The sequence below is a fragment of the Oryzias latipes genome, chromosome 17 (genome assembly GCF_053564925.1).
Source record: "Oryzias latipes strain Hd-rR chromosome 17, Olatipes_Hd-rR_3.1".
In the NCBI taxonomy this organism is placed as follows: Eukaryota; Metazoa; Chordata; class Actinopteri; order Beloniformes; family Adrianichthyidae; genus Oryzias; species Oryzias latipes.
Window position 1 is genome coordinate 36,379,208 of NC_136253.1, and position 20,921 is coordinate 36,400,128.

A 20,921-nucleotide genomic window follows, 5' to 3' on the forward strand; every position below is an offset into this window, starting at 1 on the left:
AATGTTTCAAAGACGTCCCATTTTAAGGACAGTCGTGACATTCAAGGACACTCATTGATCAGGATGCCTTTGATAGTTTAGGTTGATCAATGATATCAGATGTTTACATCAGAACTCATGATTAGGAAAGAAGCCTCCATGTTCATCCCTGCTAATGTTTGATTCCCTCATTTATTGACAGAAAATCAGTTGGTAGTTTAAAGTACTTCCGTTAAAAAGACTTTTGTGTTTTGTGTGCAGCTGAGGCAGGGTTACTCCAGGACCATGTTGGAGATCAACACCCCCCGCATTGACCAGCTGCCCATCATTGATGTCATGCTCAATGACTTTGGTGAATCCAACCAGAGGTTTGGCTTCGAGGTTGGTCCCGTGTGTTTCCTTGGTTAGACACGCCCCTTCTCCCGCTGAAGGACAGGGTCAGACGGTTTGTACGGACGCCCATTTAGACCCAACAGCTGCTCCCCCCACAAAGCAACTTCTGTTTCCTGTGACTCTAAGAAGTCTTCGAAAGCCCAGAACAGTCCTGGAAGCGCCGGCATGCGGACCCAACTTGGGTCAGAACCGCCTGACTTTGACCTTGTGACATCAGCAAAAGGACTTTTGATGCTGCAGTGGACAGCAGTGCACCTTTTCTTCATTGAGGATCTGCTGGTCTCAGCTTCATCCTCCTCTTCCTCCCTCCTCCTTTGACCCAGCAGGTTCTGCTCTGAATTCAACCACAGAGGAGCTTTTGTGCACAAACCACTCAAGGTGCTACGATCGGTGCGTTTTGTTAAACTGTAATTAATTTTATTAATATTTGTACAAATTGGTGCACTCTCTCGCCTGCATGAGCCCTGTCTTCAACTTTGAACACACTTGAGAGGTCATGCTCAAATAAAGAATATATTATTGTCTCTTAAGGAAGCAGTGGATTCCAATCAACCATGACACGCATTACCAAACCCTGTGAATCTGTTTTTGGATGTACATGTTATAAAACCGGCCTGGCAAACACCGCCTCATTCTGATTTCCTTCCTACTGCGTTTAAACGGGAGGCTATAAAAACCCATTTTCAAATTTTATTGAGGGTATTTTTATCCAGCCAACTGCAGTACCTCAAAAGTGGACCTAATTTTTCTCTGGAAGCATGTTCTAAGTTTTAAAGAGCCTACAGAAAGAGTTTTATCAGTTCAAAGTTGTCGTGTGGTTTCATTAAAGCGGCTGCAGAAGAGCCCTGTGGAAATGATCTGTGTATGTTTTCACATGCTTTCATTGGAAAGGATTAAAACTTGATTCTAAAAATGCTGAGCTGAATGTTTTATTGGCTGCCCGCGAGTGCAGAACTGACTCTGCCTAAACCTGATCCTCCATGTTGGTCACAAGAACTAAAGAGGTGGATTTGCTCAGTTTTTGGTCCTCTCTGAATCCGGATCTACTGGAACCCCGACTTTGAGCTTTTAGTAGACTTGTTAGTCTCTTTTAAACCTGTGCAATTACCCCACCTTTTCAACCTGAGTACAATTCAAATAAATGGTTGGTGCTTTAGCGAATGCACATCACGGCCGCCCGCATTCCCGCGTGGATTGATGATGATGCGGCTGAAGAAAACCTACCGAGAACGTCCATTATGGAGATGCGCGTGGACGTGTAACACAGGTCATTAGATTCTGTCTGTACGTGAGAGCAAGCAGATATTTTCCCGCCAGTCAAGGATGGACACGTCCACAAGTCTGGTCTGCAATCCACAGGTGTCTGTGTTCCATGATGGCCTCAGCACGGACCCCAGCACTTCTTATCTGTTGATGCAAGCAGGTCTCACTGTTCATTTTGCAGCAAGCACAGTTCTCAATAATGTTCATGCATATATAGAAACATATAAAAGCATATTCGTTCCCACAGCAGGTTTGTGTGGAGAAAGCAGCCAAAGTGTCATTTTCAGTGGTTTGTAGAAGGATCTAGAATGGATTTGTCTCCTTAGTTGTTCCACAGCTGCCTGTTCTCTCAGTTTTATAGTGTTTTTTCCAACACTTTTTCAAGCAGATCATTTTATCTGAAAGTTTATTCAGCAGCTTTAGATGAAAAATCTGAATCTGCTGAGAGCTGCTGCCCTCAGGAGACACATGCATGTCAGCCTCCATTCATCTTCTAAACCTGCTCTGGCCTTTTGGAGTTGCTGGAGCCTATCCTATCTGGTAAGGGGGGGGGGGTCACCCAGTCCATCACAGGGCCACACACACATTGACAACCACCACACTCACACCTGGGAAACTATTCAAACCCACTAATGAAGCAAGTTTCTGTTGAGGAAGGAAACTGCAGAAAGCCCACATGTGAACCAGGAGAACATGCAAACTCCACACTGGAGGAACATAGCTGGGATTTGGATTCTCAATGTGAGGTGAGAGTGCCAAGCACTACACCACACACACATAGGCCCAGCATCGCCCAAATGGATCAAATGATTTCAGAAAAAAAGCAAGAAAACAGTTTCATAAACTGATAGAGACATTACCAATGAGAAGGTCAGGACTCCATCCATGTTTCCACCCCAACCCTGACCCCAATCCTGACCCCAATCCTGACCCTAACCCTGACCCCAATCCTGACCCCAATCCTGACCCCAATCCTGACCCTAACCCTGACCCCAATCCTGACCCCAACCCTGACCTCGATCCTGACGCCAATCCTGACCCCAATCCTGACCCCAACCCTGACCCCAATCCTGACCCTAACCCTGACCCCAATCCTGACCCTAATCCTGACCCCAATCCTGACCCTAACCCTGACGCCAACCCTGACCCCAATCCAGACCCTAATCCTGACCCCAATTCTGACCCCAATCCTGACCCTAACCCTGACCCCAACCCTGACCCCAATCCTGACCCTAATCCTGACCCCAACCCTGACCCCAACCCTGACCCCAACCCTGACCCCAATCCTGACCCCAATCCTCACCCCAATCCTGACGCCAACCCTGACCCCAATCCTGACCCCAATCCTAACCCTAACCCTGACCCCAACCCTGACCCCAATCCTGACCCTAATCCTGACCCCAATCCTGACCCCAATCCTGACCCCAATCTTGACCCTAACCCTGACCCTAACCCTGACCCCAACCCTGACCCCAACCCTGACCCCAATCCTGACCCTAACCCTGACCCCAATCCTGACCCTTACCCTGACCCCAATCCTGACCCTAATCCTGACCCCAATCCTCACCCCAATCCTGACCCTAACCCTGACGCCAACCCTGACCCCAATCCAGACCCTAATCCTGACCCCAATTCTGACCCCAATCCTGACCCTAACCCTGACCCCAACCCTGACCCCAATCCTGACCCTAATCCTGACCCCAACCCTGACCCCAACCCTGACCCTAACCCTGACGCCAACCCTGACCCCAATCCAGACCCTAATCCTGACCCCAATTCTGACCCCAATCCTGACCCCAATCCTGACCCTAACCCTGACCCCAATCCTGACCCTAATCCTGACCCCAATCCTCACCCCAATCCTGACCCTAACCCTGACGCCAACCCTGACCCCAATCCAGACCCTAATCCTGACCCCAATTCTGACCCCAATCCTGACCCTAACCCTGACCCCAACCCTGACCCCAATCCTGACCCTAATCCTGACCCCAACCCTGACCCCAACCCTGACCCCAACCCTGACCCCAATCCTGACCCTAATCCTGACCCCAACCCTGACCCCAACCCTGACCCTAACCCTGACGCCAACCCTGACCCCAATCCAGACCCTAATCCTGACCCCAATTCTGACCCCAATCCTGACCCCAATCCTGACCCTAACCCTGACCCCAACCCTGACCCCAATCCTGACCCTAATCCTGACCCCAACCCTGACCCCAACCCTGACCCCAACCCTGACCCCAATCCTGACCCCAATCCTCACCCCAATCCTGACGCCAACCCTGACCCCAATCCTGACCCCAATCCTAACCCTAACCCTGACCCCAACCCTGACCCCAATCCTGACCCTAATCCTGACCCCAATCCTGACCCCAATCCTGACCCCAATCTTGACCCTAACCCTGACCCTAACCCTGACCCCAACCCTGACCCCAACCCTGACCCCAACCCTGACCCCAATCCTGACCCTAACCCTGACCCCAATCCTGACCCTAACCCTGACCCCAATCCTGACCCTAATCCTGACCCCAATCCTCACCCCAATCCTGACCCTAACCCTGACGCCAACCCTGACCCCAATCCAGACCCTAATCCTGACCCCAATTCTGACCCCAATCCTGACCCTAACCCTGACCCCAACCCTGACCCCAATCCTGACCCTAATCCTGACCCCAACCCTGACCCCAACCCTGACCCCAACCCTGACCCCAATCCTGACCCCAATCCTCACCCCAATCCTGACGCCAACCCTGACCCCAATCCTGACCCCAATCCTAACCCTAACCCTGACCCCAACCCTGACCCCAACCCTGACCCCAATCCTGACCCTAACCCTGACCCCAATCCTGACCCCAATCCTGACCCCAATCTTGACCCTAACCCTGACCCTAACCCTGACCCCAACCCTGACCCCAATCCTGACCCTAACCCTGACCCCAATCCTGACCCTAACCCTGACCCCAATCCTGACCCTAACCCTGACCCTAACCCTGACCCTAATCCTGACCCTAACCCTGACCCCAATCCTGACCCCAATCCTGACCCTAACCCTGACCTCTACCGCGACAGAATCCAGCCGGACTGGAAACTGAGCATGTGTGGAAACAAAGGTCAGTAGAAACTGAGATTTATTTGGTTGATTGTTGTCACTTCAGTTTCTGTCCCGTCAGATGTTCTAAACCAGTGTTTTTCAACCTTTTTAGAGCCACGGCACACTTTAACCTTGCCAAAAATCCCGCGGCACACCAGCATCCAAAGAAAAAAAAAAGAAGCAGAAATTCATGGTCTTCATTAATCGAGCCCCCCCCCGCAATCTAACGTGCATTTTTGTGATAGTTGTGGCGGAAAAAGCAGGAAGTTGCGGCAGTTTTTTTTCTAAGATGAAATAAAAGTTACGTTAGAAAATGTATAAACTGTTTGTTTTGGTTTCAAGACGTTAAACAAGGAGGACTCATTGTGCGTTGAGACACTGTCCCTTTAAGCCAGTGCATCATGGGAGATGTAGGGTGAAAACTACCGAAAGAGGGCAGAAAGACTCGCGTCTCTGAGCTTCATTGTTTTGATCATTTGTTTCACGGTCTGACACCAGACTCTGTGGAAAGCTACACCGCTAAAGACGAGCTTTAGCTGGTATTTTTGTTAGAACTGAGCGATTTTTTTAGCTAAATTGGAACAAGGAAGTGAAGACTTTAAACACTTCTGATTGGTCAGACTGATGACATGTGATTAAGCCTTCAAGAATGATTGGCGGAGACAGTTAAAGGGGCGGGACTTTTCCGCAAACACTTATAGCTGCAGGTAAATCGCGGTAACGTCATTCTTATCAAAATGTATTTAATAGAATTAAATGAACACAAAGAAAATTAAATTTTATGATCTTTTATATTTCTAACTACTTAGTGTCTTATCAGGGCCTGTTTGGATGAACAAAGAGCTGATTTCCTGGAGATGGAAAATGTTTTTAGATCAGTTAATGAGGGCAATTTTCCACGGCAAACTTGACCATCTCTCACGGCACACTAGTGTGCCGAGGCACACTGGTTGAAAAACACTGTTCTAAACAAACTAAAGCTGCTGTCCTGCAAGGATGACACACCCCTCCCCCCACACACAGATGGGAGGGGCCGCTGCGTGATGTCACATCCATGAGGAAGGGTCCCCAAACCAGCATTTTGTCACGCACAGACCCTTCAACTTTTGTCCTCCTCTCAGTGGAGGGGGAGGGGGGGTATGGTTGCCGAATGGTGAGCGTGAGAGAGAGCATGTGCCCCCTCCCCTTCCCCGATATCCACGCTCCCTGCGACAGTCAGTGAACACAACGGCACGCGGACGAGGACTTGCGGGATTTTCTTCTTTCATCACAAGGGCAGCGGAGGATGCGGTCGCTGTCCGTGGTCCTGAACCACCTGCTTTTCCTGCTGTTGTTCGGATCTTGCCCCCCCACAGCGGTGAGTGCGCACGCAAACCCGCCGGGAGGACTGGGGCCGACCCGAACACGGGCTCGGGTAAAGTTCAGGGGTTCTGATGTGTTTCGACGTCACAGCTCAGGTGTGTTTCTTTTACTGCGGACACCTGGACACATCCGGGATGTTTGAGAGCAAAAGCGGAAACTTTGATCTGAGACGGTGGATCAGGTGGAGTTAGAAAGGATCCGCTCCATCACTCAAACCAAAAATGTCCACGCGTGTTCAGCTGAGGAGCTCCGTGTTTCTAATGTAGAAGTTTACCAAAATTATCTGGGGGGGAGCAGGTCAGGCAGGGCAAAAAAGTTCACTGCCCCTGCTCCTGCCCCTGCTCCTGCTCCTGCCCCTGCCCCTGCCCTGCAGCAGCTTCTCAGTGGTAGGAAGTGGTGTTAAATTGACTGTGCTCTCAGATTGTTGAAGGGAGAACAGGGATGAACTGGGTCTGCAGCTGGTTCTGCAGTTTCTGCTACATGGAAGGCATAGTGGGAAGTCCGTCTTATGAGTTATTGTGAGGGGAATGAAAGAGCCGGAGGACAGTCAGTCATGGAGGGACTCATGAAGGAAGTGAGGTTCAGCAGCAAAGAGCTCAGAGAGGAGCAGAGGATGTTTGTCTCTATCATCCTTTCAGCAGCAGAACACAATGAGAGATTTCTGCAAGAACTCCATAAAACCGCCACTCCCATGACTGTTCTATTATATCAGACTCTAATTCATAAAACGCTGAATAAGTTGGGTTGGAAGGAGAAGAGAAGGAGTCATTTTCTGTGCGTTTCTTGTCAGTCCTTGGAGCAAAGAGGTGACACATCAGCAGGTGAGGTAAATGAGTCAAAAGGCCCAGCTTGTCACCGTCTGGTAGAGAAGTCGCGCTCCTCCAGGTTCAGGCTACAAGCTTGCTTTCAGAACATCTCCATGTCTTCAGATCACAGGTTTTTGTTCTTTTCCATGTTTGCAGCAAACAGCATCGGTTCATGTTTATGGTCTGTGGATCAATGCTGGATTTCATGTTGGCTTGTGATTAAACATGGAAATATGCAGCACTGGTTTGTTAAAACAAAGCCTTCTGCGATGATTGGTAAAGAGCAGAAGAAGCTCCACCGAGTTTAGATCCTTTGATTTCTCTGAGGAACTTTCACTGACAGAGAAAAACCAGGAGCTCCTCCATCAAAGCTAGAAACAAGCTGCACTTCCCTGAAGGCAGGACGGTCTCAATGCAGTCAGACGGGGGGAGCCTTGGGGGTCACAGCACACGTGACTGTGGAGGCTGAGTGTTGTGTTTGGGTTCTTGTGTAGACGGTCGGGTCAAAGGAGGGGTGGCAGGTCTACAGCTCCGCTCAGGACGCAGACGGGAGATGCGTCTGCACCGTGGTGGCTCCCGAACAGAACCTGTGCTCCAGAGATGCCAAAGGAAGGCGGCTGAAACGGCTGCTGGAGAAGGTCGGCATGTACGCACACACACACACACACACACACACACACACACACACACACACACACACACGCACACACCCACCCACACACACGCACACACACACACACACACACACACACACACACACACACACGCACACACCCACCCACACACACACACACACACACACGCACACACACACACACACACACACACATACACACACACCAGCATTCATGGCGTCTAAAATGGGACATGGCCCAAAGCGCTTTAAAGTCACATTCCCACAGTCCAGTTTCTGTGTGGAAACAAACCACATCAGCTGTGCGAGAGTGTCCTACATCCGCCTGTATGTTCTCTAATGTACTGCCTGAGGCCAGCGGTCAGGATCCATCTACCAGAACAGAACACAATGCACCAGTGTTGCTGCTTTGGTAAAAGTACAGCACAGAAAGCTCCATGTTTGCGTGTCAGCTGTCATCAGCTGGAGAGCTGCAGCATCTCTGCCTCCATCTTTATCCGTCCTCAGGAAACCTTTTCTGAAAATGGACCGTAGAGAAATGCTGTTAGTTCAGACCCACTTTTCCAGGCACACAAAAAGACTGAATAAGACTCAAAAGCCAAAAAACAATGTTTTGAAGTTTTACTAAGTCAGGAGCGGACAGACGGGGGTCACATTGGATCTGAACACACTGAAGGTGCATTCAGGAACATCAGTTATACAGTTTTGGACACAAACACATAAAGAGTCCAGCCTCTGCTCACAGCTGAGTGTCTGCAGCCTCGGGGCTGTTTTGAAGCTGCTGCGGGGGGGCAGAGCAGTGTCTGTGCACACGGGTTCACGGTTCCAGCCCACATGGGTCTCCATGTGCTTCATAAACGTGTTGCATTTGTTGAGAACCAGCCTCTCCTGCAGGACGTGTCTAGTTTCATGTGTGGATCTGCTGCTGGACGGAGAAATCAGAACCGTTTCCCTCACAGGTGCAGAACATGACCCAGTCCATCCAGATTCTGAACCTGCGGACTCAGAGAGACTTTCAGTACATCATGAGGATGGAGAACCAGATCAAAGGACTCCGGTCCAGGTTCCGGCAGGTCGAGTCCGACAGGAGGACCCACGTTAGCAAGAACTTTCAGGTATGCGTTTCTTTCATGGGTGGGTGTCTGTGGAGGAGGGTGTGTGTGGGGGGGGGGGGGGGGTCAGATGTGTGCAGTTCTGCTGCCGCCTGGAGACGGAAAGCAGGGATTGTAAAGCAGAAGTGTAAAGGCAGCAAGGAGACGCTCAAGGACAGCCTCCATGGTGACGGACCTCATAGCTCCATAGGTTCTGCTTTACGGCCTCTACCACGCTATGGTCAAGCCTTTCATAGCTAACTGTATCCATGCAAATATCACCTCGGCACACTAAAGAACGTTATTTTAGGAAATATGAGTTATTTTCACAGCTCATTTTCCAACCTGGAAGTAAGATGGCTCGATCTTGGAGGCCCCGCCTTTCGCTCCTTTTGGGTGCCGCCCATTTCATGAGGTCTACCTAGAGAAGGCTGGGCAGCGTGTCGGCGTTTCTCCCACATAAACAGACAACATCTGAACTTTTACAACACTGTAAATCTTATTTTTAGGTATAAAATAATACCAATTCTGTGCTTTTACTTAAAATACCTTGTTTCCATGCAGTACTTGGTGATTTTTTGCAATTATAAGTTTCTGTTTTGTATGTAAGTTTAATCATCCAAAGTCATATTTACTAAACCAGTTCATGGCCTTAATTAGTTAATATTTCCAAGTAAATGTGAATGAGTTACAGAAGGTATATTTTTACAAACTTTATTGAATGTAACAATTCAATCACAACAATTGAAAACAGCAACAGGGAAGGAACAAACCGGGGGGGGGGGGGGGGGTTATTATTACATTTTACACAAAGACATTGAAACTGACCCACAGATCAAATGTTTTAATGGCTTTCTCATTGTCAGAGTTTCTTATTGTGTTCATGTATCGTTTGAACTCATTGATAAAGATAGAACAATGAGGGCTGGGATTTGTAACTTTGGTTTTATGAATGTTCCATTTGCATAAAAACAATAAAAGGTTAATGATGTAGACTTGTTCTTTTTTATGGGATGGACAGTGGGTGAGGCCAAACATAACATGTTCTAAAGGTGGAAGTCTGAGTCAATGTGGGCGGAATTGAAATGTCAAACTTTAGACCAGAGTTTAGTGGAAAAGGGACACGACCGAAATAAATGTACAGCATCTTCAGGCTGTTCTTGACAAACAGAGCAGCTTAATCTATATCTTCTTTGAACCTTTGCAGATTTCTGGATGGGTAGAATTTATGGATTAGTTTAAGTCGGATTTCTTTGACCTTATTGGGGAAAAAGCATTTTGCTGGTAGAAACAGAAGTGATTCTAACACGCCTCTCTGTGCTGGGAGCACGACGTCAGAGCCCCGCCCCTCATTTGAGCGGTCAGGTGCGCATGCTCCACATTTCAAATGATGGCGGACTTTGCTGACTGAGACGTGGATCACAAAGGTAAGTTTTTTAGTGAAGCAAATTTTGTACGTTCCTGTTAGCTCACATAATTACGTTAGTCCTCCCTTCAAGCAGCTGCGCTAGCAAATGTGGGTTTTTCTGCTAGCTAGCTAAGTTAACGAGCTACTAGCTAACTTTGTCCGTTTGCCTGGAAATGCCCCATTAATACTTGAAGGCGGGTTTTTACCAAAACAAACGGTGGTAAAGACAGTAAAGTTCATGCTGGAAGGAGTGAATTTCATGATGATGGTATCAAGTTGTGCTTCCCGTCATGTCTCCTCTGTCTCACCCGCCATTATGACTAAAGTATGGCCCCAGACCGTCTAGTTTGAAATGATTCAATTATTGCACTGCCGCCATGATTAAATGTATTAGGAAAAAAACCCGCTGGTCTACGGAACTCAGTTTCACTCAAGTCTCCGTCGACCTGTTTTATCTGCGACACCGACCGAGCTGACACGGTGAACCTCAGCGTCGCTATGGTGCAGGACGCCTGACTCTGGAAGTCCGCTGGAGAAATGTTCTGGTTTGTGCACATCCTGTGAGCCAGGTGTTCATGGACAGTCTGCACGTTACAATAAAGAGAACCTTTAATTGTATGCATGCAGTCGAAAACGTATGCCATGATAGTCCGGGTGAATTCTCGATTCCGATTGGCTGCTCTGCTGGGTGTGCCGTAACCTGACGGTGAAAAAAGAAGTTCCGGTCACCTATCTTAAATGAATTGTATCACTGCGCCGGCTTCTGTAACCCTTGTTCTATCTTAGATGACCCCCCCCCCCCCCCCCATACATTGAGGTGTTCTTCCTACCAGGACAAAGGTGGATAAAGGTGGAAAGATTTCATGGAATCCATGGACACCAGTGAAGATCACAAATCATTGAAGAAAAAAGGTTCAGAGCACTGACTAGTGGGTCTAGATCAGTGTTTTTCAACCTTTTTTGTGCCACGGCACACTTTAACCTTGACAAAAATCCCGCGGCACACCAGCATCCAAAAAAATAGATAAATAAAAAAAAAAGAAAAAGCTCAGTCTGTATTGATTTCCAGCCGCTCTGCAATCTCACATGCATTTTTGTGATAAATGTTGCAGAAAAAGCTGGAAGCTGCAGCTGTTTTTTCTAAAAGATGTATTAAAAATTAAGTTAAAAGATTCAAAAACTGTTTGATATGTGTTCGTTGTTTTAAGACGTTAAGAGGAGAGACTCATTGTGCGCTAAGACAGTCACTTTATTGCATCATGGGAGATGTAGTGTCCGTAATCCGCCGACCGCAGAAAGACCAGCGTCTTTGAGCTTCATGGTTTTGTTCACTTGTTCCAGTCTGATACCAGATTCTGTGCAAAGCTACACCGCTAAAGACGAGCTTTAGCTGGTGTTTCTGTTAGAACAGAGAGACTTTTTTGCGCTAAATCGAAACAAGGAAGTGAAGACTTTAACCACTTCTGATTGGTCAGACTGATGACATGTGATTAAGCCTTCAAGAATGATTGGTGGAGACAGTTAAAGGGGCGGGACTTTTTTCCTTACATAGTTATAGCTGCAGCTAAATCGCGGTATCCCGTTATTCTTATCAAAATGTCTTTATTAGAATCATATAAACACAAAGAAAAAATAATTTTATGATATTTCATATTCTTAAATTCTCAGTGTTTTATCAGGGCCTGTTTGGATGAACAAAGAGCTGATTTCCTGGAGATGGAAAATGTTTTTAGATCAGTTAAAGAGGGCAATTTCTCACGGCACACTTGATCATCTCCCACGGCACACTAGTGTGCCGCGGCACACTGGTTGAAAAACACTGGTCTAGATGACCCCACTCCCAATGGTAAAGTGCCTAGGATAGCACAAGGGTTACAGCCAATGAGTTCTATCACTATAGGAGACATCACGTGGTTCCTCATGGGAGGAGAGCACCGCCATCTTGGTGAGGTCAAGTCGCTGCTGCAGTTCAGCATGTGAACACATTTTTGGCAAAATGCCAGTTCATTGTGCGGGTTTCAACTGCCAAAATCAGAGAAATTAGTGCAGGAAGGAGGAAGGCAGAACATGTCAGAGGTAGGTACTATAATTCTTTTCTTTTAATGCTGCAGGGGCTTCATTAATGTGGGATCAATAAAGTAATTCTGATTAATAGTACACATGTTTTTTTTAATAGAACACATGTTGACATGCATGATGCTGCAGGGCTGTTATCAACATGCTGCTGCATGATGTACGTATAATTTGCTGTCGACATAAATGTAAACTTTATTGTGTCAAACCTGTATACAGCATACTAGGACTAGACTATTATAATAATATAGATTTATGCATTTCTGACTCAGAGACTGAACTTTTCTTGCAGGTTTCCAAAGGATTCAGACTTCAGGAAAAAGTGGGCCTTAGCAATAAAAAGAGTTAACCCAGATGGATCACTGTGGTACCAACTAGTAATACAGTCTGGATATGTTCAGAACATTTGAGGAAACACATTTTGATAAGAGGCCAGAATGTTAGCTTAAAACCCGACACCATAACATCTGTGTTACACAAACTGATCACTAACATGAATCAGTAAATCTATTGTTTCTCTTTAGTTTTTTTAAGGGGAAAGCTGTTGTTAACTTTTGGACTTATTGTTGACTTGTTAATGATTTATTGTTATTTATTATCATTGACTTATCATTTATATATTTTTATTATTATTATTAAAGTTTGAGCTTTGAGCTGTTTCTCTTATTTAACAACAAAAAATGACGTGTATATATAAATTATATACACATATATATTTATATTTTTGTTTAAATATATACAAATATAAATTATATAAAAGCTACTTAAATGCCACTAAAGGCTTTAGAAAGTATTGTCATGTGGACACCGACGACCTCACCAAGATGGCGTGTCTCCTCTAGTGATAAAACTCATTGTTTAAAACAACCTTCAGCTTCATCATCTGGACAAAAATACGCGGTAAAAGGTGAACTTTCTCTCTGAACTGATGCTTTATTCAACACATCGTGATCATCAGCATAGATATATCGCCGAATCTTGACTGCAGCGGTGGTGCAGCGCGAAGCACGTAACAAATAGTCCGCTTTTTGTGAGAAAAGCCATCCAAATCGGAAAGTAAACAAGAATTAGGGACTAAAAACGGGTTAATATGTATTTATTTTGTAAGTGACCATGGTATAAGCGAGTTAATGCCTTCGAAGTCGGACGGTTCAGGCTCCACGGCGTGCGGTAAAAAGTGATAATGCACACTTTGTCAGCCAAGAATCCTTACTTTTTTTCCCCATTAATCCTTACGTAACTAGCAGATTTTATTAGTTATACACTTATTATATAGAAAGTATAACGGTCTGTGTTTTTGACCATGGCGCCATAGTACTATGTTTAGTCTTTGCTGCTCGTCATATTTCTGTTTTCCTTTTAGACTTGAACAGGAAGTCAGAACCGGAGGAGCATCAGACTTTGATTGCGCATAAGCAACTAATTTGGACAAGTACTACACTACTACACTATTACAGGACACCTGGCCACACAGGTAATATTACAAAATAATGTTCACATCATGTGACTTCTACATAAAAAATAAGTTGAAATGAGGTGAAAAACATATCGATAACCTTTTTTCAAGAGCCTGGCACATTCTGACTGCTAATCTGGACTCCCCGCCTGACACAAGGTAAGATTAAATGTTTGTCACAAAATTTCTTTGTGCTGTAGTTTAGTTTCAATTTTAACTTGTATGTTTCAGGTGCCACAAGATGAGGATGAAGTGGAAAAGCGCTGATCATAGACTGAGCTATATTATGATCATGATGACCATATTTGATTGTCTAGCCTTATATGGTTTTCTCTACAATTGTGAATTCTTTTTTTAAGAGAATCAAGATGCATATTTTTCTTATAAGAGTTTTAGCTGATTTCTTAAATGTATTTTACTGTCTTAGCCTTTATTTTGAAATCATTTGTTGTCATTGATGAATTATTAATGTTCTTTTAGGAGCATAATAGTATTTAAGTTTGACCTTTTTACTGATTTATTCCGTTTTTAGCTCCAGTTTTTCCCCGTCGGGACCTTTCTCACTGGGAACAGTTCTGCTCTACCAACACAGCTGCTGTCCCACTGACAGCTCCTGCCTGGGGGGCTGTGCACCACTGTGCGCCCAGGCCAGGGTTGTGGTGTGTATGCCCCCCCAACGTGTCTTTCTTTGTCCCAGGGTCAGCCCCTGTGAACCACGTTGTGTAACTTGATATAAAAAGATGATTTATGAATATTGTCATATAAATATTGTATAAATTGATTACACTACATTGAGTATACCTCTTACTTTATATTTGATCTCTCTTAACTTTTTCTTGTAATCTATTCTAAGTTATTTCTAATTAAAGGCTTATTCATTTTCCCAGCATGTCAGGCGAGAAGCAGTGAAGAGGACTGCAGATTGCTGTGGTCCATCCCAATGAGACAACCAGGACCGTCCGTCATCATGAGGGGGCGGGGCTTCTGGAGGACAGACGCTTGTCTTCTACTCATGGGTGTCATCTATAGGATGATGTCAACTTAACTTACCCGATGAAATTCAAATATACATTTGAAGTATTTTTAACTTCTACTGTACTCTGCTGTATTTTGAGGTTGATACTGATCTCTGAGCTCCTTGCTTGTACCTGACATGTGTATGTGTTCAGACATTGTGTGGCCGTGTCTGTGTGTAATGTTATGTCGATGTTTTAAATGGATCTATGCCATTTCTACTATTAAATAAAAGTGTCTTTCAAATATTCCTCAAGCTGCAAGTATGTGTTTGGGAAAATAAAGAATTATTTCTTTAATAGAATAGTAAAAAGATGTCCTTAATTCAATTATAATGAACATATCATTTATTAAAATTACCTAATAATTACATAGAATGTAACAAAGTAAAAATGTGTGAGATCTACAAAGAAACGACGACAACATTTACTTGGGTTTGTAATAATCGGAGTGAAATTAAATTGTATTTTTCATGAACAATAACTGGTTCTAGTAGGTAAGTTTTACTTTAAAAAAAACAAAGCCGCAGTAAAATTTATAAACATTTACTGGGTGGAAAAAACGTTCATGGATTTTTTAAAGTAAATGACTCCATTTTTTTTCTGTAAGGATGGAGGCGCTTGTCCAAGCAGAACTGAAGGCTAAAGCAAACAGACGAAGGACGCAGGAAGTCCACCAGAACCTCCGGGAGCCGAGGCTCCGTTCAGCTTTTTGCTTCTGAACCTGTTGCAGCAATGATCAATACAGACATATGAACATCATTTCAAGCTTTTTTCATAAACCAGATCCAGGAAAAGTTTGGATTCCACCCAAACAGTTGTATCAGTGGTAATCCATCCTGAGCAAAGAAGATGATCATCGTCCTCTGGATAGAAGGAACGTTTTCACTGGTGGGGGATTGAAGTCCAAATCAGGAATAAATGATCTAACAAGCATCACGTTGAGATGCAGACGCTCCTTCATGGCTTCATTTCTTCACCTCTGCCTGTTTTCTTCCAGGAGCTGAAGGGGAAGATGGCGTCCCTGCAGCCGCTGATCCCGGTTCTGGAGCAGTACAAGACGGACACCAGACTCGTCTCCCAGTTCCAGGAGGAGATCCGGATCCTGTCTGCTGTGCTGATGGGCATCCAGGAGGAGGGGGGAGCTGACGACTATGAGGAGCTGCGTCCGCGGGTCCTGAAGCTGGAGACCCGCCTCCACAGCTGCATGAACAAACTCAGTGAGTCTCTGTGGTCAGCTGTGAAGGGATGACCGGCAGGATTACTGCAGATTATAATCCAGGAAAAAGAGATTCAAAGAAGTCTGACACGTTTATGAAGACTTTTCATTGGAACAGGAGCTTCTGAGGCCAGAGTCAACGTGGCTTTAAGGTTAAAGTTGGGTGTCCATTTGTTTTTCATTCACTCCTTATTGCTGAGTGTCAAACAGGGAGGCACCTCTGGATGTGAACCCACAACCTTCTGGCCTTAGGGTGGACACTGTACCACCAGACCGCTAAGGGATCTACTGAGGGAAGTGGATTGTACCACATGACCTTCAGCTCTGGTCTGAGCATTAACATGTCAAAGCCAGGAGAAGCTGCTGATGAACACAAACGGCTCAGCTTTTGCTGGGACACGTGGAAAGTGTAAGACGATCTGAGGCGTCCTGTTCCTCGCCGTCCTGACACACTGTGTGGTTCTTTACAGCATGTGGGCAGCTGATGAAGATCTCCGGACCGCTGACAGTGAAGACTTCAGGGACCAGATTTGGAGCCTGGATGTCAGACCCTCAGGAACCTCTCCAAAACAACCGAGTGAGATGATGGGGGTCTGTCAGGAGGGGCTGTGTTTGCCCAATTCACACTTAGTAACAGGAAAAGGAAGTAGATGTCCAGTTTTGGCTTTTCAGAGTAAAAGCAGAATCTGTACTTTCGTGTGAACAGAAAGAAGTTGAGGACTGGACTGTAGATGAGATCCAAACCTCAGAAAGTGTCTTCATTCTTATTCAACCACAGGATGCTGATCATGCCAGAAGAAAAGCTTCCCTGTGGGGCAGCCCTTCCCTGTGGGGCAGCCCTTCCCTGTGGGGCAGCCCTTCCCTGTGGGGCAGCCCTTCCCTGTGGGGCAGCCCTTCCCTGTGGGGCAGCCCTTCCCTGTGGGGCAGCCCTTCCCTGTGGGGCAGCCCTTCCCTGTGGGGCAGCCCTTCACTGTGGGGCAGCCCTTCCCTGTGGGGCAGCCCTTCCCTGTGGGGCAGCCCTTCACTGTGGGACAGCCCTTCACTGAGCTCCAACTTTTGCTGTCAGTTTTTAAAACGTTCATTTCGTTTCCTCTGAAACGCCAGTTTCTCTCAGGATCAGTCTGAGGAGGAGTGACATCACACGTTTTCCACCAATCAGTTGTTCTTCTGTAGTGTGCCGGAAGTCAGACGGACAATGAATTTGTCTGAAATGTCTTGAGCCAACAGTGAGAACAGACTCGACTCCCGTTCCTCCTTGGGGGGCCAAAGTGACCAGAGTGTGCCTCTTTCTTTACAGGTGTGGTACATGGACAGGTACACCAACAACAAAATAGTCAAGGAGTTCAAGTCTCTGTCTGACTTTGTGGCTGGAGTGGAGTCCAGGACCTACAACCTGCCCTTCAAGTGGGCGGGGACTAACCACGTGGTCTTCAACGGCTCGCTGTACTACAACAAGATGCAGAGCAACATCATAGTGAGGTACAGCCTTGAGACGGGCCGCGTGGTCACGCAGAGGGCGCTGCAGTCTGCGGGCTTCCACAACGTGTACCCGTACACGTGGGGGGGCTTCTCAGACATCGACCTGATGACGGATGAACTGGGCCTGTGGGCCGTGTACGCGACCAACCAGAATGCTGGAAACATCGTCGTCAGCAAGCTGGACCCGGAAACGCTCCAGATCCTTAACACGTGGAACACGGAATACTCAAAGCGGAACGCTGGCGAGTCCTTCATGATCTGTGGAACTCTGTACGTCACCAACTCCCACCTGACGGGGGCCAAGGTGTACTACGCCTACTCCACCAAAACCTCTACCTACCAGTACATAGACATCCCCTTCCATAACCAGTACTTCCACTTGTCCATGCTGGACTACAACGCCAGGGACCGGGCCCTGTACGGCTGGAACAACGGGCACCAGGTTCTGTTCAACGTCACGCTTTTTCACCTTATAAAAACAGAGGAGGAGTCCTGAGACGGAGCTGGAGGAGAGGAAGAAAGCACGGAAGCTTTTGGTAAACGTCTATGCTGATGACTCTCTGCTGAATCTGACATGACTTTGTTTTCTTCAACTGCTTTACGTTTTTTAGTGGTCAGTCTGAGCAGAAGTGTGTAGAAACGTCTGCAATCGTACCTTTATAAATGTACCAAGCTGCGTTGAGTGTTGTTCCCGTTCGGCGTCTGTGGAGCGTCTCGCCGTCTTCTCGTGCACGTCAGCAGGTCATTGGTCATTCTGCAGTGCGTGACTCTCAGCTGACTCCATTGTTCCTCCTGTTCTGATGGTGAACCTGCGTGTCTTCGTTCCTTCCTTTGGTTTTACTTTTGCGTGAACAAGATGCTGTGTGTAAATAAAATATTGTGTCTTCAGGGTTGTGTTTGAGTTTTTGTCAGAGGGTTAGGGTCTTTTGTTTTTCTCTGCTGTATGAAGCTCGGGTGTCTTTGCATTGACTCCTCTCACTTTTGATAAATGTCCATTTTGCTGATTAAAGGACTGGGACTAAAACTGATGTATGAAGCACTGCGTTAACTGGCCTCGGATCCTCGGGCAGAGTTTATCAGTCAAAGAAACAGCGTTGAGCGTGTTACTCGCCGCTCTGTCAGAGGTGGAGGTCACATTCCTCTGCTCAAGAGCACTTTTGGTAAATCGGCTGTCCAGTAAAGAGCGCCAGTGCGTGACCTCAGATCCTGAGGAGGTTAAGTTGCTAATGGCTTACGTGGCTAATGAACGCCTACAGCTGTGTTCACACCGGACGGGATTCGCGTCTGCCGCCTCTCTTTTGACGCTCGTCAAATTTACTGATCGACGCCGCCGTTGAGCAACTGCCAATGTTTTTCTGGACTCCATTGGTTGCCACATCATGGAAAACGTGGATGGTGTTGAGCGAGTAGCTTGGGTTGAGATGTTTTGGGGAACTCTACCGAGGCGCCGGCGAGCACGTTGCCGTGTCTGCGGTCAGCCAGCAAGGCCAAGATGGTTTAAAAGTGGGCCCCGAATGGGTTTGTCTGCAGTTTCCGTGGTGGCCCCACCTGGTTACATCATTTAACCCTTGTGCTATCTTAGATGACCCCCCCTTCCATTGATGTGTTCTCCCTACCATGACAAAGGTGGATAAAGGTGGAAAGATTTCATGTAATCCATGGACACCAGTGAAGATCACAAATTACTGAAGAAAAAAGGTTCAGAGACTGTCTAGTGGGTCTAGATGACCCACCTCCCAATGTTAGAGTGCCTAGGATAGAACAAGTTTCCGTGGGCACTCAGTGGTCGGCCTCGCCACGCTAGCCAGCCGCCGGTGGACGGCATAGCTAGCTTTGCTGGCCTCTGGGCAGCAGAGGTTCTGCACTCTCCCGGCCCACGTCCCTCTGGCCGTTTTAAACGTTACTTCCTTCTGTCTGTGGCCCAGTTTGAAAAACAAACCTGGGGGGTCTTTTTTTTATTATTGCCTTGATGAAACTAAGATAAACATCATAAGTCCATGGAGCTGAAGCGATCGCGGTCACTATAACGGCAGCTGCTCTGCTGGGCGACACTGGAGATTTGGGCATCGATCCGATACCAAATGATTCCAGGGCTAGCATGGATGCTTCTGCATTACTGACAGAATGGACTGACCTCCATCCATATCAAATCGATGTTCTTCTCATGATGGAGGAGTGCATTAATGTCACGTGTTATCACAGGAATGAGACAATAACTTTATTGATAGCCAATCAGCTCACAGGTTTCCAGGACGGTTCCAGGAGGCAGGACACGCGATGATGAGGTGGGTGCTGATGTTTCTGCTGGAGTTTCAGTCGTCTCTGTTGTAGAACATCTGTATTTTGTTGTTTTGCTTCGTCACATGAGAGTTGGACACATCAAGAATGAGACTCCGTCAGTCTTTTTCTATTTCTGCTGCTAAAAGCTGTAAACTGACTTCAGAGACGTCCCGCTGCAGCTCCTGGTCACATGTCTGCATCACAGGAACATGTGAGACATGAACTGGAAATGTTTCATGAGTGCTTATGAAGGATTTAGTTTAATAGTTCATTTCAAAAGACAAAGATTAATGACTGATGCCATCTTTTCAGCAGCTAAACAATTCGTTATAATGGAATGGTGCCGTTTTTATGTTTGTCTGTTTGCCCGCCTGTCTACATTCATCTTGATTGGACGTTGACCTTTTTCATCGCTCTGTCCTACACGCCTGACGACTTTTGCTCTGCAGAGACACGGTTGTTTTTGGAAATGACCTCACCTGTCTGAGGGACTTTTTTCTCTTCTTTGTTCTTTTTTCCAGGTGCTGGGAGAGCCGTTTTTGTCTGTTTCATTTATGGGCTATAGTTGGCCAAACAGCGTTCACGTTTAGGATAAGTTGGCGGTTGGATGAAGAGGAAAAATCGGATACGGAGAGTTGGGTCCAACATTGTTTTTTAAGAGACTTTTGGTGGGACAGTTGAGTTTTTAGAAGCTCATACGGGCTGGATGTTTTTGTTCATACGTGGGCTGTGACCAATGTTCTGTTAACGACTAGACTTTAGTGCTGAGTTTTTGAATGTGTTTCCTTGACTGTTTAGATGTGTCTTTGTGTAATGATGACTGGTCATTAAAGGTGTTTCTAAAACTCCTCTCTTTTCTCTGTCTGGGTTTCCTTTCTGTCCTGGTTTTCTGCTAAGGGCTGAATCTTTGAGTCCGGGATGTCTTACTGTGAACAGGCAGCAGCTGCTGAACTGCACAGCACCAGCAGTGACGCCAGCGGGCCACTAGATGGCACTAGAGTCAGAGGAAGGATTTCTGGAGTCGCTTCCCTCCTGCCTCTGAGGAAAACATGGAAGCTTTGTCAGGTAAGAACTCCTCACCAGGAGCTCTGCAGACACAAGGAGGAGCTGGAATATTTTAAATAAAGTTTTCATTGAAACATTTGGACTTCTACACATCAGACTGACCTAATCCATCTATTTTCTTACTCCACTTTATCCTTTCAGGGTCACGGGACGACCAGAGCCTAGCCGGCATGGCTGAAGGCAGGTACACTCTGGACAGGACCAGCGTGTCACACAATCGCACACTCCTACACACATGCACGGTCGGGACAATCTAGAAACCAATCCACCTATGAGGCCTGTTCTTGGACTGCGGGAGGAAGCCAGAGC

General features: G+C 46.6%; 2 protein-coding genes and 1 long non-coding RNA gene across 8 annotated transcripts in view; all 3 read left to right on the forward strand.

The window, feature by feature from the left end:
* LOC101171898 (collagen alpha-1(XI) chain) overlaps positions 1-1,285 on the forward strand; it is a 75,949-nt gene extending 74,664 nt beyond the window's left edge. The window contains exon 67 of the mRNA XM_023965025.2: positions 241-1,285. Within this exon, the coding sequence (XP_023820793.1) occupies positions 241-387 (147 nt within the window). The 3' untranslated portion in view covers positions 388-1,285. The remainder of the gene's footprint in view (positions 1-240) is intronic.
* A 4,608-nt stretch (positions 1,286-5,893) lies between these two features.
* LOC101172146 (noelin-3) lies at positions 5,894-20,207 on the forward strand. Of its 2 annotated transcripts, XM_078935431.1 has the most exons (7): positions 5,894-6,083; positions 7,389-7,532; positions 8,488-8,643; positions 15,570-15,789; positions 16,259-16,365; positions 17,086-17,803; positions 20,069-20,207. In XM_078935431.1, the coding sequence occupies exons 1-6, from the start codon at positions 6,012-6,014 to the stop codon at positions 17,761-17,763; spliced, it is 1,377 nt and encodes a 458-aa protein (XP_078791557.1). In that variant the 5' UTR covers positions 5,894-6,011; the 3' UTR covers positions 17,764-17,803; positions 20,069-20,207. The 2 variants fall into 2 exon arrangements, with proteins under 2 accessions (XP_078791557.1, XP_011471679.1); XM_011473377.4 differs by lacking the exon at positions 20,069-20,207 and having other exon boundaries at positions 5,895-6,083; positions 17,086-18,155.
* On the forward strand, positions 9,911-14,609 carry LOC144986870 (uncharacterized). Of its 5 annotated transcripts, none has more exons than XR_013650737.1 (6): positions 9,911-10,046; positions 13,464-13,574; positions 13,668-13,715; positions 13,788-13,897; positions 14,089-14,215; positions 14,444-14,609. It is a non-coding gene; the product is annotated as an uncharacterized LOC144986870 (long non-coding RNA). The 5 variants fall into 5 exon arrangements; XR_013650738.1 differs by lacking the exon at positions 9,911-10,046 and adding an exon at positions 10,467-10,572; XR_013650739.1 differs by lacking the exon at positions 9,911-10,046 and adding an exon at positions 10,473-10,596.
* Positions 20,208-20,921: the final 714 nt, after the last annotated feature.